Below are 18,973 nucleotides of genomic sequence, written 5' to 3'. Positions count from 1 at the left end.
GTTTTTTTTTTTTTTTTTTTTTTTTGTGGTTGGACTCGATGATCTCAGAGGTCCCTTCCAACCACTAAGATTCTGTGATTCTGTGATCTGTGCAATGAAGCACACAATACCATCTTATTTAGTTTATGTCATAAACTAACAGCGGTTGATAGAAAAATGAAGGCTTGGAGCTGTACTCACAAGGGTTAAAACTTTCCTAAGAAGACTGTTTTTTTCCCCTATTGTCAGGTGCTTTACAATCACCCCTGAAGGAATTTTTCTTTCCTCATAAGGATATGAGGTCAACTATTGTGGAAATCTTCTCCTAGAACTAACAAAAATAACACAGCAACAAGAAACTCTTCTAAAAAGAAGGCTCAATGCCTTCTAAGTCTTCCACTGGGGAAAAAAGAAACAAACCTAAATAACATCTGAAAAGACAATGCAAGAAAGAACAGAGGACAAAAAAATTCTCAAAACAAATAGCATTTATATAAAGTAATCAAGTTAAGGCACAGTGTACTAATGCAAACAGGCAGATTTTCCCCTGTACTTCTCCTCAGGGAAAAAAGGCTAGAAAAATACATTAGAGCTAACTACTTTGAAAGGCATTTAGTAAAGATGAACTAAAACAGGAAAACTGAAAAACTTATTTTGAAGGAAACAGAAATTTAAACGGGTTATAACCACAGAATTAAAAAAAAGCAGCACTTAAGAGCTGAGAAAAATACCCAGTTAGAAAAATACCTAGCTTAAAGAGTTGCACGCTTCCAATCAGAAGGTTATAGAAAGAGAAAGCAGCATTTCTAAAACTACATGGAGGTGCTGCAGCCCTGAATAAAAATCCCTTCTGAAAGTCACATAGACCTTAAGTATTCCAATAACTCTGACTATAAAGAAAGAAAAGTCATAGACTAACAGAATCACAGAATCATTTTCATTGAAGAGACCTTTAAATCTTCCATATAAAAAGAGCATCTAATTTTATATTTGTTTCTGAAATAAATTTTCATAGCCTCATGTAAGTATGCTGTTTGATGCTTACAGTATTCTGAGGAAAACTTGATTGTGTGCACCGCAATCCAAATTAATTTCCAAATACAGCCACAGTTACAGTTAGATTGTCACATAAATAGCCTTTTGTGTACACATGCTAAGTCGATTACAAAGCAGTAATAGAAAGAATTAAGTCAGCCAATCAATTTGGGTGCTAAAAACCTGTTAATGTATTCTGACTACATCTTTTGATATGTTAGCTAATGTAATAGACAGAATTTGTTGCACTGTTTGTTCTCCGTTTCCCTTTTCTGCACTCCCTTCAGGAGTAGTGGTCAGACAGATCCTCAGCAAAGAGGAAATGCTATTAAGCTCCTCTGAGACTTCTAACTATAAAAATGAAACTTGACTTTAGTATAACTAGCTTTCTGTAAAAATACTCTAGCGCTTCCCTGCATGCAATAAAACAATACAAAATATGCAAAATACAATAAACTAATAAAATAACAAAACATGCTGCTTTTAAACAGCATGTCAAGGTTTATCTAAGCAACTTTAAGATAGTAGCTGGTTTGCTTCCAAAAGCAGAAAATAAAGAAGCTCAATACATGAAAATGAAGACGCCCATCTATTCACAAGAGTTTCTAAGCTTTCAACAAAGCACCACAAACTGACTGGAAGGTAGAAGCCAATACCTTACCTTTACTGAAAGTTCATGTGGCTAACTTTTAGTTTAGTACTTTATAACCTGAGTTCACGTTTACAATATATATTTACCTTGGCAATTTCTGGATAGTAGTTATCAAAACTACTTGATGAGCTTTCCAATTTGCTTTGTTCATCATCTGAAATTATAAAACCACATTTATAAATATATTAAAAACCAAACAAAAACCCCAAAAACCCCAAGCTACTCACAAATCTCCATAGCAAAAACATTTCTGTTGTTTTGTAGTTGTTTTTTTTTTTTTAAACTCCTACCTCCTTGAAAATGGACAACTCCATCATTTTGATGCAGTCACTTTTTGGAGGATGTAACCAGTTACAGAAATTGCTAAAGCAGCAGCTATTTCTAATTTTACCTAGAATATAGCTTTAATATTCATTTTGATATCAGCACAGGGAAAGGGGATAGTAATGTAAATTTTGCATTGAATCTTTCCACTATGCATTGTAACTTGATTTCAAAACAAGTTCCCTCTGTTCATTAAGTTCCCAGCTCTACTCTCCAGCAGCTACTGGATTTACAAAGCAACCATTCACTTAGCTATAAGCATCTTGCAGTTCTAAGGGCAACTGGGAATCATTGACTAAAATGTCTTTCACAGAACTAGGATTCTCTTTTTCCGATTGGCTTTTGTTGTATACATCACGTTCAATTCTGGCAATCTTCACCAAAGACTGTGACATCTAATTTTAAACTCTAATGGTCTTTTCGGTATATTTTGCTATTTATAAGCAGAACAACCTTCTACAACCTCTTTCAGGTTCTTCTGGATATTAATACACTTGGTCTTATACCAGTTGCTTTCCCCATCCACTCTCATAAGGAAAAGTGCACAAGAGGACATCTAGACTACCCTTTTGTCACCCAACTATCAGTTATACCTATATCACATTTCTTACAGCTACCTGCCTTATCTATCCTTGAAGGGCTGCAACAGAAAAGATTCTACACCCAAGCAATCTATTTCAGGACTTCAGGGAAATATTTGCGCTCAAGGGAGTTAGATCTAAATATAAAGTCCCTCACTGCAACCACAATTTCTTCTTCTTCTACCTACAGTGACCACAGAATAGATTATTCCATTTTCAGCAGCATTTCATGCATTTCAAAACAAGTCCCTCCTAAGATTTCTTTTTTCCTTAAACTGCTTCAGTCTGGATTTTTCATTGCAGGTTCTATTTTTCTAGACTTTTGATCAGTCTCATTATGCTCTTCTGAACGTAACTGAATTGAAATCAATACAGAGCATTACTATTTTAATGCCAAAAGGTCAAAAATCTCATCAGTTCAAGCAGATAGTGAAAAGACAATTTTTATCACAGAAGAATTTAGCCACAATAAAGCCATTCTTTCCAAATGCATGTACACAGTCATTGTCACACAACTATATTAGCATTGCTAGAAACCCTGCTTACCTTCGTGAGACTCTCCATTTCTTTTTTCTTGCATTGCAGCCTCAAAATTAAGCTGTAGGATTTTGTTCAGAGTGTTTATCCATTCTTCCATCTCAAGTTCACTATCTGCAGCTAAAAGGTAACTACTCTTGTCTTGCATCTTGAGCTCAAATGCAAAACGTCTGACTTTATTGTTCTGTAAGAAGAAAAAAAAGGTCTTTATAATATCTTTACATACTGTCAACTCACAGTCAAAGGAAGTTACGTGTATTTCAGATCTTTTTACCAAAAATATATGGTTTGGTATTTTGAACAAGTGTATTATAATGACACTGTTTCCTTTCTGACATTTGTCCTTTTGAAGTTCTTTGTACTGCTGCAGCAAGTGGAAGTATGAAAGATAACAGCTCATTTTTCAGTTTCCCCTCCTCATCATTCTGCTGGTAATCATTTTTAAAAAACAAAAAATCTTGAAGTAAATGAAAAAATCTTAAGAACAGTAACCTTTAACATTCAGGGCATAAAACCTTGACTTAGGTTTTCACAAATCACTGGATTAGAGCAACCATGTCTATATATATATATATATATCTATATGACTCTGAGTGTGAATATATACACTGCATATATTATGTGACTGCACTTCTCTTTGATGCAGAAAAGCCTCAATATACAGATGCCAAGATGAACACCGATGGTACAGTAGAATACATTACAGTGTTCAAGACACAAGCCAACTATAAACTTCAAGCATCCAAAGTACAGTTTTACTTAAAGACTACTGTATCGCCTCAAAACCTTACTTGCAGTAGAACAACAGAATAGTATTTAAAAAAAAATAAAAAATAAAAAGCTTTTGGCGAAGTCTGAGAAAATACCAGGCTGTTGAATTGATGGAACAGAAAGCATGGAACAGTACACCATGAAAAGATGGTTTAGTAAAAAGGGGATTTTCAGGATTAAAATTCAAAAACATCAAATCACAGAATGGTTAAATATTGGAAGGGCCCTCTGGAAATCATTTGGTCCAACTCCCCTACTCAAGCAGGGCCAGCCAGAACCAGTTGCCCAGGACCATGTTAAGGCAGCTTTTGAAAACTTCCAAGGATGGAAACTCCACATCCTTATTTGGTAACCTGTGCCAGCGCTCAGTCACCCTTCTCAATGACAAAGTGTTTCCTGATGTTCAAAGGGAACCTTCTGTGTTTCAGTGCCCCTGGTACTGTCACTGGGCACCACTGAGCAGAGCCTGGCTCCGTTCTCTTCACACCTTCCCTTAAGGTATTCATATACATTGAAGAGAACCCCCTGAGTCTTCTCTTCTCCAGGCTGAACAGTCCCAGCTCTCTGTCCCTCCTCATAGGAGAGATGACAGAATCATAGAATGGTTGGAATTGGAAGGGACCTTAAAGATCATCCAGTTCCAAACCCCTGCCATGGGCAGGGACACCTCCCACTGGACCAGGTTGCTCAAAGTCCCATCCAATCTAGCCTTAAAAACTTCCAGGAATGGGGCAATGCTCCATCTCCCATCCTTTCATCATTTGCATAGCCCTTCCCTGGAATCTCTCTCATATGTCCACGTTTCTCTTTTACTGGGGATCCCAGAACAGTCACAGGACTCCAGGTTTGCCCTCACCAGTGCTATTCAGCTGTTCGGAGGGGAAAGATCCCCTCCCTCGACCTGCTGGCAACACTTCCCCCAAATGCAGCCCAGGACAACATTAACCACCCTTGTTGCAAGGGGCACATTGCTGGCTCATGTCCAACTTGGTTCCACCTGGAGCTCCAGGTCCTTATTCTGCCAACTGCTTTCCAGCTGAGTGGCCTGTCCAGCATGTACTGGTGCCTGGGGTTGTTCTCTCCAGCTGCAGGGCTTAGCACTCCCCTTTATTTCATTTGTAACTTCGGAAAATCTCAATGCATTCTGATGATGTAAACTAATATTGTAGACAATAGCTTGTACCAGAGCCATAGGCTGAGAAGCAGAAACAAGCCATCTCCTAAGTGGGAAACAAAAAAGGCCAGAAACAGCCTAGAAGATGGAGAATTCGTATTATCAGAGAGAGGGGCACCAAATCAGAGGAAGCTGAGGAGCAGAAGGAAAGACACATTTTAAGTGCAAGACAAAGACCGCAACTGTGTTTAGGAACCTTTTTTTTGGTGTTTGTTGGTTTGTTTTAAAAACACAAATCAAACTCACTTCAGTGCAGTTGGCCGGGATTGCACCCTTAAGGCAAAACAATCTGTGTAAATCTGTATACACAACTTGCAATATGATTAAATTTATTACAGTTATAAGACTTTCCACACAAAGTATCTATTAAATGTGTATCCAAAAACATTATTACAATATTTGGAAGAAAATAATCCTCTGTAAAGCTGTTGTATCTCTCTGCATAAATCTTCAAACAACTTTAACTAAAAAAAAATATTATTTAAGAAATATATTTTTATTAAACTTTGCCTATTTCTATCCAAGTTAACAAAATACTAAAACCCAAGAGTTTTTTTTCCAGGTAAACTGTGCCTAACAAAACAGTTACATGTTGTACTGTAAATACATAACAGAATCACAAGAAAAGAAAACAATCTTTTCTTTGGCACTTGCTACCGACAAACATTTTACCAACGCCCTTAACTTTTTAAAATAAAGAAAAGCACATAAAAGTAACATTATAAAGGTTAAACGAAAGCATCTGGAAGGGTGACTGAATTGAATACAATTCCCACAACAAAAATCCCACACAAGAAGCTATGCAAAACATTTTACAGCGCGTACAAGCACAAAATGTAACTGAAATGAACTTTAATTTTATGCTGTCATTACTTTGCTATGATTTAAAGCTGGGTGGTTTTGTGTGTTTGCCTTAAATTTTTGCTTGATATTTTTGATAAATACTTGACATCAAGTAGTAATTTACATTCTTTTCAGAAAGACTTTTTTAAAATTCTGCCTCCAGCCTTTTAAAATCTCATTCACTGTTTTTGCAAGATGCAGCATGTCTAATTGCTCCTCTGTATAACAGATACTTATCTACTTCTGACAACAGTTATCTTTAATTTAAAATAAAATAAAATAATTTGCTAGCAAATACAGAATTAATGGAAGAATAGGTAGAATAATTACAATTACCTGAACCACTCCCATGCATGAATCTAGAAATATTGATCCTTTAGGTTCTTTTGATATCTTTTCATCTTTGTAGAAATTGAGATTATAGGATCCATCACCAAGCTGGATTAAGTGGAAAAATCTTCTTTTAAATGACTAGTGAAAAGAAAGGAGGAAAGAAATAGAATTACAACACTAATATTGATCAGCTTCACATTACAAAACACATTAGTGCTACTTACACAGTAGGTTATAAAAGAAAGCTTTTATTTATGCATAACCTAATCAGTATCCTCAGAAAAAAAACCAGAAATAATTCACTAAAAAAAAAAAACACACTTAAAAAGCTGCAGCAAGCTTGTATTGTATTATTTGAAAGTATTTTTGACCCATCGACAGGTTATTTAAAACTGACTCTATAATATTATACATAACAGGTATTTATTGTGATAACCATAAAAATAATTTAAGTTTGTTTCTGAATAAAGAGGCAATACAAATAAAAACCTGACATAGTCCATTTTCTACCAATAACACACCAGGGTTCAGTTAAGAAGATTATTTAAAACACTGGACTTCTGCCACATACTGGATTTTTAAGGCATTTTTTTCTGATTTAAGTAGATTTCACAGCTATAAATTACATACAAGCTTCCCTCTTTCATCCCACACTATTATTTTATTTAGAGGTAAACCACATACAAATTGACTTCCCAAAGGCACAGTCATATTTTAATATTGGTGTTCAGTTTTCATGATGCATAAGACATTCTCAAACTTACTCTCATTGTCACACTGATTGCACTATTCATGTTGCCTTTGTACAACCATCCTTGTTTTGTTATTCCACCCTTCTGAGACCCAAGAGATGCTGCATCCTGGAGATGATAACAAAAAAAAAAAAAGTTAACTTTGCATCACAGTCTGAAACTGTTATATTTATTGAAAATTTCAGAAGTCGTTTTTAAAAGATGGAATAGCTACGTTCATAATGCAAGGATAAGTATGTACTATGAGTCGCTGCTGAAATTCTATAGCTTTCTTATTCCAATTATTTTATTTAAAGACTGGGGTAAGACTGACTACATCTAACTTTTGACAGGTAACTTGGCCGCATATATAGGTCTTTTCTGTGGCCAGCAGGATGACCCAACTTCTAGATAGCTAAATATTAGTCAAGATAAATCCCACCGAAACAGGGGAAAGAGGGAAAACTCAAAACATTTACTTTGTAATCTTTTTCATATATTCTAATCTTTCAGTGCAAGAATTTTTACCAATTTCTATTACCAAAAAGAACAATTTAAACTCATGTTTATCCAAAACTTCAATTGAGATTTCTCAAACCATTTTGCTTTATATGTGTTACTTCAAAGATATTACTTAAGAATTCACAGAGAACTCTCTTGAATTCTTGAATTGGATCTGCCCTTTCACAGATCAGAATCACAGCTTTCTAAAGAGAACAAGCCCAAACTTGGCAGTAATAGCAAGTTCACAAACAGCGGAACCAATGCATGCATCACACATCACACCCACTGCCTGTACCCCTCTTCCATCTGCCAGTTGGTGGAACTTACTAACTATACCAAAACGCATGGGATGTTAACAGCTATCACAAAGCAGTGCTCTACCATCAAAACTGATCATAATGATAGATTTATTATTGCCACAGAACAAATATTAAATCAGTAGTTCAAGTAACCTTGTAGAGCAGTAACAAGCTGGTTTTACCATGGTTTCGAGTTGAGGTAACCCATTTTGACACAACAAAACATTAGTGAATTAGATGCATATGAAGATTTTCAACCATCTAAAGGAGATACTCCTGATAATTTATTATCCAAACATTCAAAATTAGCTGAGTATCAAGTTGAAAAAAAAACCCCACAAAACTTCCTCAAGTGCCTCAACTACTATTTATAATTCCTTTTCTCAACTATTAAGAGAACATAAAATAAAAAGTGGTTACATATGGGGTGCAGAGTCATTAGTTCAACAACTGAACATTAAAACCAGATTTTGGAATAATATGAATTAGTTTCTGGAACTAAATCAAGGAACATTCTGTAAAAAGTTACTAGTTAATTTATTTACAGCTTATTTAGTCTGTCTAGCTTGCATATTCATATGCATATGTGAACTTCAAAAAAATTGAAAACAGAAGGAAAAAGATGCAACAATCTGTTCCTTCAAAAATTCTAGCCAGCTTGACACTACGGAAATTAGGTCCAGTAAGGATGACATGATTACCAATTATCAGAGCATCTGATACAATGGCCCAGAAGCATACTCAGTAAATTTTCATGTGCCTCAGTGAGCTTCACTATCCAAGCCATAGAGTCTACCTGTTCCATATTTTCAAGCCATTACTCCTCAGTTCTGTTCTACTACCTGGATAACAAATTTTTCTTGTACAACAGTCAAGATACAAGGACAACAATTAAAACACTGGGTTTCCAACTATGATTCTCCACCTCTGCTGGTGGAAGGTATCCACAAGGAAAGTATGGTTTAAAACCACTCTTACAGGTTTAAAATTATGAGTAGATGATGAGTTATTGTCAGAGTCTGGTACAGAACAACCAATGCTTTTTTGTAATTTCATAAATCTGTCATAGGACTATCTGACATGGCAAGAATCCCTTCATTACCCTCGTTAACAAAAACTAAGATTTAGCTCCATTAAGACTTTTTTTCCAATTCAAAGTGCCTGAAGTGCACTGTTTCCCAACTGTGTTTCACTGCATGTGTGTCCTAACAATAAAACTGTCATTTGGACCTCTCTAGTTACACCATTTCTTTCTGTCAGGCAGAATTCCTGCCAACAGAGCCAAAAAGCTACTGCATCTTTCCAGCTGACCACCTGTTAATACAAAGGAACCCAGAACCCAGTCGTTAATACACGACTTTTACACTGAAAACATACTTCCTGTTTCCAACTGGTAAGTGAATTTCCTCACTTTTATTATTACTGCTGCACGCTGTGCTTCACCTTTTTTTTTTTTTTTAATGATCTTTCCCACAAACTCGGCTCCAAAATTTAGTTCAACAGCAACTGTTTCAACAAAAACAATCCTTATCTTGATCTTATACCCCAGGCTGATTTACAAATTCCGTTTACAAACACCAACCCGATGGCCTGATAGCCCAAATTAGTTTTGGAAAGGTAATTCTCTTCTTTTTACTGGTGCAAGATTAAACTAATCTTTATCTGGTTTTCCTCCAATTTTTAATCACTTGCACCTTTTTGTTTTCTACCATTGCCCTAATAAATCAGCTTTTTTAAAGAAAAAAAAAAACACAAACAAAAGTGAAACAAAAAGACCACCAGACAACTTTTAATCTAAGATTTGCATATATGCTTTTTGGCATACAAAGATGTTAAAGTTTGAAAGAAAAACTCCTGCATTAATTCTACCCTCAAGGAAAGAATTTATGGTCCTCCCACCCTATTCCCATTAAGCTCCCTTTTCTTGCTAGCATGCTTTCTTCTTGTGTTTATATTTTAAGTTCCTCAACAAAGAGTAACAGACCTCTTCTCCAGTGACTCTACTTCTGAAAGAGATATGACGTTCCTGCTTGCTTTAACAGGAAACTGGGCAAAAGGAAACGGGAAGTCCTCCCCACTTATACTTCCTAGTATAAAACATACCACCTGATAATAGCCAAGCTATAGTTTTTTCAGTGTTTAACCATAAGTGTTTTTCCTAGTAACAATCATAGTCAATTATATCTCCATTTAATTTTTTTCATGTTTAACTCACTGTTTTCTAAACCACTTCTGTTGTCAGAAATAGTATCACAGTAAATAATGCCAAGGTTTTTTTCATCTCAGTGTAGAAAACATAATAATACCCATCTTATAAATAGGAAGATTTGGATACAGACGCATGGAATTATTTGTCCAAGTATCACAGTGCAGATTAGTAGCAGCACTGAAGAAACAGCATCCTGAGACTCCCTCTTCAGGAATCTACCTGCTTCCCTGAACTATTTTTCAACATTTAATCCAGAAAAACTTGTAACTTGCATATTTCATAAGTAGCAGTTTTGAATACGAGAAATTTAGAAGCAAAGTAATTATCAAAGGGTAAAACCCACAAAAAATCTTTTTATTTTAATTCTTTTCTGTGATGCAAGAGTTCAAGCACTCATAAGAAAAGAAAACACTGGCATTTAAACACTGTGTTTTGAAACAGGGTGTGGCAGAAGTTAAAGAAATCACACAAATAACAGAAGCAGTTACTGAAAAAAGTCTTTGACACTTGAAACATACTTGAAAATTGCTTGAAGCTATAGATATAGAATCAAAGAAATATAGAATTGTCTAGGTTGGAACGGACCTTTCAGATCATCGAGTCCATCCATCAACCTAAAACTAACAAAAAACATCACTAAACCAGATCACTATGTCCACCCATTTTCTAAATACCTCCAGGGATGACAATTCCACCACTTCCCTGGGCAGCCTGTTCCAAGGCTTGATAACCCTTTTGGTGTACAAATTTTTCCTAATATCTAATCTAAACCTCCCCTGCCACAATTTGAGGCTGTTTCCTCTGTCCTATTGCCTGTTCTTGGGAGAAAAGGCCAGCTTCCACCTCTCTACTCCGTCCTTTCAGGTAGTTGTAGAGAGCGATAAGGTCTCCCCTCAGCCTCCTTTTCTCCAGGCTGAACACTACCAGCTCCTTCAGATGCTCCTCATAAGACAATAAAGAAAATACCTTAAGAGTTTTAGTCAATTTTTTTGGCTTTTGTTTCTATGACAGATCTCCAGCTCTTATCCTATACTCAAATTTGGGACAAAGTAATTCTAACACACACATGTCACACATGATAGTACACGTGTGTGTACTGTCATGTTGGAACAGATTCACCTATGATTTTACTTGACTTGGTGATTAAACTGCACGAAATATTTCTCTCTACACGTCTGCCTATGCAGAAACAGTATAAGACAAAACAGATTTTATGAAAGCTGAAGGATTATATATCACCAAGTATTAAAACTTCAATTACACCGTCTGTCAGAACTTGTTCTACTCACATGACAGATCTCAGGAGTACAAGACTATTTGAAAGGAGATAGGTAAAATAACTACATTTTTTTTGCCAATCAGGCTGTTCAAGCTAATCTCTGTTTTCATTTACTGACTTCAACACTTAACTCAACTTGTAACCTCTCCTTGCCCAACATTCATTACTGAAAGCAACAGAAAGTAAAGAATTACTATTATCTCACCTCATCTTTATCTGCCTCTTCATCCACTTCATATAAATGAACCGGAAGCTTCTCTGGTTTTGTCGCTTTACTATGAAAGAAAAAAAACTTCTAAAATACTAGACATTTTGTGATTAGTTACATATTTAATAGCTGCAAAAGTGAAGATGTTATTTTCTTAACTGAAGAGGAAAAAGCACAAGAATAACCGAGTAAAAACATGTATTTTTTACAAAATGTATTTCTTAGCCAGCAATTTTCCTAAACTGGGCACCAGGCCACATCCTTACTTTTTTTCTGCTTGTCGCTTATGTGTAACTGGAGAGAACCAAATGCCTTCTCATTCACTGCACTCCTAATATCTTAGGAGCAAGAATTCATACCTGTAGCCATTGTTTCCTTTTAGGACAACGCCTTTATTTAAAATCCTATTAAATAGAGTGGTTTCTGTTCAGGGCAAGTAAAAACCAGCTACTGACTTTTACAAAACCTGTGAATATAACAGAACTTTTCACAGGAAAGCAGAGATATTTCTTAACGGATGCATGCAGGAGAGTATGTAGGGAAGACATGGATCTTCCAGATTTCTGGGATTCAGAGTATTCAGCCACTCAGATATTGAAGAAGTTGGAAAAGATTGCTCTAGCAGATGGTTTAGCAAGTCTGTAATACATGTGCACTGGGCTTTTGCTTTGAATCATCCTGTGAAAATCTGTGATAGTTCAAACACTCGCTCTAACCATCTCAGTTAGGTTCTATTCCCTAAGCTCCTAAAGAGAGTTCCAAATGCTGCCTTTGAAGCTACAAAAACAGGATATCACCATTTTAGTTTCATCTAAACATTAGTCTGTTTTAGTTACAATACTTACATTCACATTGTTAACGATAGAATTTCTTGTTTTGACCTGCCTATTCATAAGGCAGTGTTATTACAGGATCTTTCCAAAAAACAGTTTAACAAGACTTTTTACCTTCAAGTTCATCAATATAAATTTAATCCAAGAAATCTTTATAATCTCTACTGACTATTAAATATTGATATGTCATGTTTCAAGTTACATATTACATGTACAAATACATTTCTGTAATAAATACATTTATATTAAATACAGTTGGAGTTCCTTCAAAAATTCAAAATCTAATCTAGCTAACATAACATACTTACTTTGGAAGCTGTCGAAACTCTCCTGAGTAATCTTCAAATCTATAGTTAACAACATGCCAGTCTGAATTGTAGGTTTTGATGCACTGTTTCAAGGAAAACCAAGTATCAATATTAATTGGAAGAGGATTAAGAGCATTCACTAGGCACACAAACAAAAAACCTCTTAAGATATGGCTGTTTATGAACTACTATGGTTACACGTCAGTTTCTAAAAATTCTGTTCATTTCCTTTCTTTGGCAATTACAGTCTACTGCAACACAGCTTTTTGCAACAAGTAATACGTTTCAATAGGATGCTATCATCTGCTAGATGTGTATCTTATAAAACCAGAAAATGGTTTAGTTATCTGAAAAGTTAAAGCAGCATTTCACTGCAGCAGACTTTAGAAAACTCAGCATTAAAATACAGATGCATTCTTAAAATCGAATATTCGATTTTGTACATTTGTACATTTTGTATACCGAGAAACTGAAAACATCTTTCCCTTTAATTTAAACTTCTAGTGCAATTAAACTAATATTTAAATGACATGCTTCCAGCTCTTGAAAAGCAATTATGTGATTAAGGTCTGGACTAGATCACAGGAAATACCATTTCACTCCACCCATATTGCTACAACATAAAAGTACTGATTTATCGAGGCTTTGACCAACGTAACATAAAACTGACAAAATCTGCTGCCAGAAACCATACGGTACAAAATTTTATGTGTTACATGAATAGACTTATACGTACACAAACATACCATCTAATAATTAAAAAAAAATAATTCTTTTACACTTCAAAATATGAAGTTAAGACTTGCCAAGCAATTGTTTCTGCAGAAACTCATTAAACTTTATGAATTACCTATAACACTCCTATCTCCTTGTCTACTTTCTTCAAATTTAACTTAGAGAGGTTTAGTATGGGAATTAAGGATATGTATCATTGTGGAGAAAACACTTTGGTTGAGGTAGATTCAGCTACTTTGAGCTCCTTCAGTTTTCTTGGAATTACAACAGACATTTACTTGTTTCAGATGTTAAAATATCAGCTTAAATTACAGCAGTAGAAAACCAGTAGATAATATAAAAAAGACAAAAGTTCTAAACTTTCAATCGCTAAAAGGCTTCAACAAGACACTGACTGAAATAAAACATCCTAGTCAGAACCAAGGGAATGCCAATGTAAGCAAGTAGTTATGAGAAACCTTAAGTTGAGGCTGTTTCTTCTACAGATAGCATACAAATTGAGCAGGCATAATGATTTTGGCCTCTACAAGCATTACAGTTATGAATACCTCTGTTCCAGCAAACTGTACAAGATTACTATGCTCAAACTAAGAATGACTGGTGTGAAACACTTTATCAGGAAAAACAAGTCACAATGATTCACTCAGATTTACTGTTGTTCCCGACATTATGTATGGAAATCACCCATGTTCACCTGGGAAATCCAAAAGCATAAGGCAGGTGAGGGAGAAGTATTTGCAAAAGCCAATTACACAAACAAAATAATTCAAAGCTATCCTGTCATCCTTCTTTTCCAGCCACCAATGGAAAAAAATACCAGTTTTTCCTGGAAATTTTTCCTTGAAATCATTGACAAGTAAATGGCAATACATATTTAATATTTTTTAGGACTTTATTCCCTGTTTTATAAATGGTAAATGAAGCAGAAGAAAAACAATTCAGGTATAATATTGCTATTACACAGAGCCACATGCAATTCCAATATTACCTCAGTTACAAACAAGCTTTGAGCTTCCTTCTCCGCATTTTCTGGAACTGTTGAACGCGTGTATCGGCTCTGCCGTTTCAATAACGCTGTCTGATAAACAACAAAAAAAACAACAAATTAAACTGGAAATTAAAGGAAAGATGACACAATATGGAAATGCTCGGTTATATAAGTAAGACAGAAGCTCAGCAGAAAACACCCTGTGAATACACTGTTTCAGAATAGCCAATTAATGAGAATTTACTTTCACTCAAAGGTTAGCAACATGTTCCTTCTTTCACAGCAAGGGAAAGATTGGAATCAGTAAGAAACAGACACCACAGAAAAGTGTTTTCCTCTATATTTTGTTAACTGGGGCAAGAAAATACTAGTAAAAATAATTCCACCAGGACAACATAACCCCAATATTTTGAAGACATTAAGGTAGTGTTATTACTACATATAAAAGCTGTTACTCATGAAAAGTAACAAACCCACACCAAAATAAGAAAAGTAGTTCAACTGCAGGTTTCAGCTGGCACAAAAAAAAAGAAAGAGGAAAAAAAAAAGGGGACTTGCTCTTTTAAACTGAAGGTTTAGAAAGAAGGCCTGGATCACTGAAGTAAACATTTTAGCCCGTCAAATAAGAACTTATTCCTTTCCTATGCCGGAGTTTAGAGAATCATAAAAAGACTGTCAGAGAGCAGGAAATCTCTTTGTGACCATGAAATTCTGCTTCTCAGACAAACACTAAAGTAAGCCCTAGGGTACTTTAAATTCGTAAGTGTACTTTAAATTTGTAAGTGTCAAAGATCAAAATCTTCTGGACCACAAATGAAATAAACTATGCAGCAATAGAAATTATTCTGCACTATGTGGAAAAGAATCTGAGAGAATCAAGAGAGCTTGCATAGCCTGGACCTGGAAGGGGGTTGTGATCCTTCACCTGTTAGCTATACTCCACACATTGCAGCACTAGGAAGGATCAGAGAAAAATGTGAAAAGAAAAAGCTCGACATATTAACAGTAAAAAAGAAAGGGTACCCAAGTACATTACTTTAAATTATCTCTGTAAAGAGTTTGATCCATAAGGTGATAATTCCCGTCATTACTAAAGCCTCACCCTATTATCTGGGAAGGGTATCTGAAGCTGGAGTATTCAAACACAGCAAAAATTTCAAGAAAAATAAATTCAACCGACTTATCCCATACTCATGGGCAAGTCATTCACCTAGTTGAGAAGTCTGCTGAAAAGCCACAAGGCTAACTGCTTGGGTGAGAGAGGTTGGGAGGCATTAAAAGAAAAACCACAAAACCAAAAATGTTTCATGGGACCAGTAAATCTTGCCACATACAGTCTTAATAAAAAAAAAACAACCTGCAAGAAAATTATCCTTCATAAGCTAACAGCATTTAAGAAGGACATTTTCTGAACTCCAGAAAGATATGCCATATTTCAAACCATATTTAGTTGGAAGTAGTTGCTTCCCCAGAGAAGAGAAGGCTCCGGGGAGACCCTATAACAGCCTTCCAATATCTGAAGGGAACCTACAGGAGAGCTGGAGAGGGACTCTTTGTCAGGAAGTGTAGTGACAGGACAAGGGGTAATGGTTTTCAACTGGAAGAGGGGAGATTTAGATTAGATACTAGAAAAAAATTCTTTACAGTGGTGAGGCACTGGAACAGGTTGCCCAGAGAAGCTCTGGATGCCCCATCCCTGGAAGTGTTCAAGGCCAGGCTGGATGGGGCTTTGAGCAACCTGCTCTAGTGGGAGGTGTCCCTGCCCATGGCAGGGGGGTTGGAACTAGATGATCTTTAAGGTCCCTTCCAACCCAAACCATTCTATGATTCTATGATTTTAGAAGCTACGGGAAGAAATATTATTAAGAGTATTAAGCTACCTTTTAAGAGCTAAAGGCCAGAACATCTAGATCTTCTTCTCAGCCTGAAATAGTCTGACATTTCGTAGCAAATTATTTTTACCTTATATAATATATTATATTTTCTATAATTATGCAGGTAAGTAATGCTTTTTAAAATACTGTTATTATTTTAAAAATCCCAGAGACAAAGGTGGCATCCTTCCAGGCACTTTTCATGGGAAAGCCATGAACTCATGAATCAAGTCTTAGCACTATAATGGAACTTGGTAAAGCTGAAGCAGCAGTACATCCTTCTAGAACATCTGCTGCTGTTGTCCTGTTACACAATTATCAATGTGACAGTAAGGGTTTTTTCTAGTCTTTCACATATAAGTAGTAGTATACTGTAGCAAGATCAGTGACAAAATAGAAGAATTTAATTTGTCAGTTTTGTCCATATTAGTAACTGTATTAACACATGCTGCCTTCTCCTCAGCTCATCCATCAGCTGCAGTAATTTATTTGGCTGATATTTTAGAGGAAAGGACTATAGTAGATGTAGGTGAGAGGCAGAAGCCGGCCAACACACAACATTCCTCAAGTCCATTTGACCTGTCTTCAGATATGTCCACTTTGGTTTTTTATTCCTTTTGCCTTTCTCCCTCCTGTGTTTTTGAATGAGTGTTTTACATTTTTCTCCTCTCTTTGGAGGCGTTCAAGCAGTTTCTGTTATCTCATAAGGTTCTCTTCCTGCCCTGTACATTTGACAATGCCCACCTAGTGATAGTACTCTTATTCTATGCAAGTCTCAGATGGTACAGTGAACAGAGAAAGTACAAAATATGGCTACTGACATCACATACTCATTGCCAATACCTGTTTTAAAAATTATTTTTTCCTTTTCACACACTCTTTCCAGTGTTGGCTGTTGAATATAAGCTAGTAAAATTTTCCTCCCAAATCACTGCCTCCTCCACATCCCTTTAGGATGCTTGAAATTATGGTTATTAACAGTTGATTATTCAAAATATTGAGAAAGGAATAAAAAAAAAAAAGCCACAATAGTGTACAAGTGTACATACATAACCTATGTCCTATTAATAAAGTCCTATATCTTCCTGGCAAAACAGGGCCTATGCAATAAGCAGGAAAAAGAAAGAGAAAAGTACAGGGTTTCAACTCCATAGTCATATAGATAATCTTACAGAGGCAAATGCTCAGAAGCAGTGACAAAAATTGTTTCAAGAGTCGGCAAGCTGTATGATAGATCATGTCTTCAAAGCTAATACATGCCAGAAGAGCCTTATCAGTTGAACAGGCAGTGTCAGAAGCCGTGTCATAAGGTAAATTGTAGAATGACCTGGGTTCCTTTTTATTTTTGCAAAGTTGGCATAACATCTATCTTCAGAGGTACTTATCAAGGATTAAGCAGAAGCCAAGAGCTTTAAGAGAAAGTGTGCTAAATACATATGGTTCAAAACCAAAATTAACAAAGGTGAAACAATGTCTAAGCTAGTCACCAAAATGCTTCAAAACAACACTGGGATGACTTTGTAATGGCATCTTTAATTTAGGTAGGAATGTACCCACATTATGTTTGTTACAAGGAAACTTACCCTGTATGGGGGAAAATATTTCCTATAAGGACAGAGATAGTACTCAGAAGTTTGAGATTTTGAAACAAAAGCATTTAGATACATTACCTTATTGCAAAGCAATCATTAGTACAGTTTTGGGTTAAGATTTCTTTTAATAATTTATCTGCTATGCAGTTAACGTAAATATTACCAATTTTGCAGTTATTAAGTACATGATTTTAATGTGACCCATGAAGGCGGTCTGTTTACACTAATATTACTTTGTTACAAAGCCATTTTATTACTGAGTAAATTATCAAAATTCAGGTGATTTGGAATAATTATCCACAAAATTAGATACAAGAGTACCCAATGGATAGTCATTCAAGGTTATAAAAGAGAAGACTCATCTCAGCAAGAGTTTAGAAGAGCCTTGAATGACTGACAGCATTGTAATTGAAAGTAGCAAGAACATTAATAGGAGATGTTCCAATGTGTGGTGGGAAAGTGGTTCTATCATCTTAACTAAACAAACACATTATATGGGGACCATAATGAAAACAAAACAATAACAAAAAATTATCTAGAAATGAACAGCCTACAAAGTATGAAGGTACTGAAAGTTTAGACAGCCCAATTACTAAGAATGAAAGCAAACTCAGTGATGTTAACACTAAAAAGGATCTCCAAACACAACATGACTGCCCCTATAAATTCCATAAAAACAAGTTAGGGAATTAGTGAATTCAGCGCAGAGACTTGAGCCTACGAGAAGCAACTGAAACAATCTTGAGATGGTAAATTTTAAAATGACCCAATATGCGAAGAGAAAGTTGCTGATAAAGACGTCTTCTGGAAAATAGAGAAAAGCAAATCTTGCTATCATTTGGATATGATGGCATCAAGAACAATGCAGAAGCTCAAAAGAAAGAAAAAAATTACAAACCTACTTATTTGGATTTGAAGATCAGCATGAAGCAGGAAAAAAATCATGCTTTTCTGAAAAGTAGATGAGCTGCTACCAAACACACATAAAAGGACATAAAACAGGATTCTTAACCTTAGCTAACCAAGTTTAGGATGATGGCAAATGGGTTTAAGTGGAAATATGGAAAAGTTCTGGTGACTAGATCAGCTGGCTGAAGAATAATCCATCAATCTTTATGAGTTTTCCCAGAGTAGAGCATCTTCTGCTCCATCCTTGCTCAAATATTTCTTTGGTAGTGGTTTGA

At 35.6% G+C, this 18,973-nt stretch overlaps 1 protein-coding gene across 8 annotated transcripts in view; it reads right to left on the bottom strand.

Moving 5' to 3' along the window:
- Positions 1–18,973, bottom strand: part of DOCK9 (dedicator of cytokinesis 9) — a 112,375-nt gene that overhangs the window by 69,150 nt on the left and 24,252 nt on the right. For all 8 annotated transcript variants that reach the window (XM_014944145.1, XM_014944140.1, XM_014944141.1 and 5 more), the window contains exons 3-9: positions 14,324–14,413; positions 12,601–12,683; positions 11,457–11,526; positions 6,994–7,089; positions 6,233–6,367; positions 3,118–3,292; positions 1,753–1,820 (exon numbers count right to left, since the gene is read on the bottom strand). In XM_014944145.1, the coding sequence (XP_014799631.1) occupies positions 1,753–1,820; positions 3,118–3,292; positions 6,233–6,367; positions 6,994–7,089; positions 11,457–11,526; positions 12,601–12,683; positions 14,324–14,413 (717 nt within the window). The remainder of the gene's footprint in view (positions 1–1,752; positions 1,821–3,117; positions 3,293–6,232; positions 6,368–6,993; positions 7,090–11,456; positions 11,527–12,600; positions 12,684–14,323; positions 14,414–18,973) is intronic.

This window comes from Calidris pugnax, unplaced genomic scaffold (assembly GCF_001431845.1).
Source record: "Calidris pugnax isolate Ruff unplaced genomic scaffold, ASM143184v1 scaffold69, whole genome shotgun sequence".
Classification (NCBI taxonomy): Eukaryota; Metazoa; Chordata; class Aves; order Charadriiformes; family Scolopacidae; genus Calidris; species Calidris pugnax.
The sequence above is the reverse complement of the archived record's forward strand: the minus strand, read 5'-3'. Positions and strand labels throughout refer to the sequence as shown.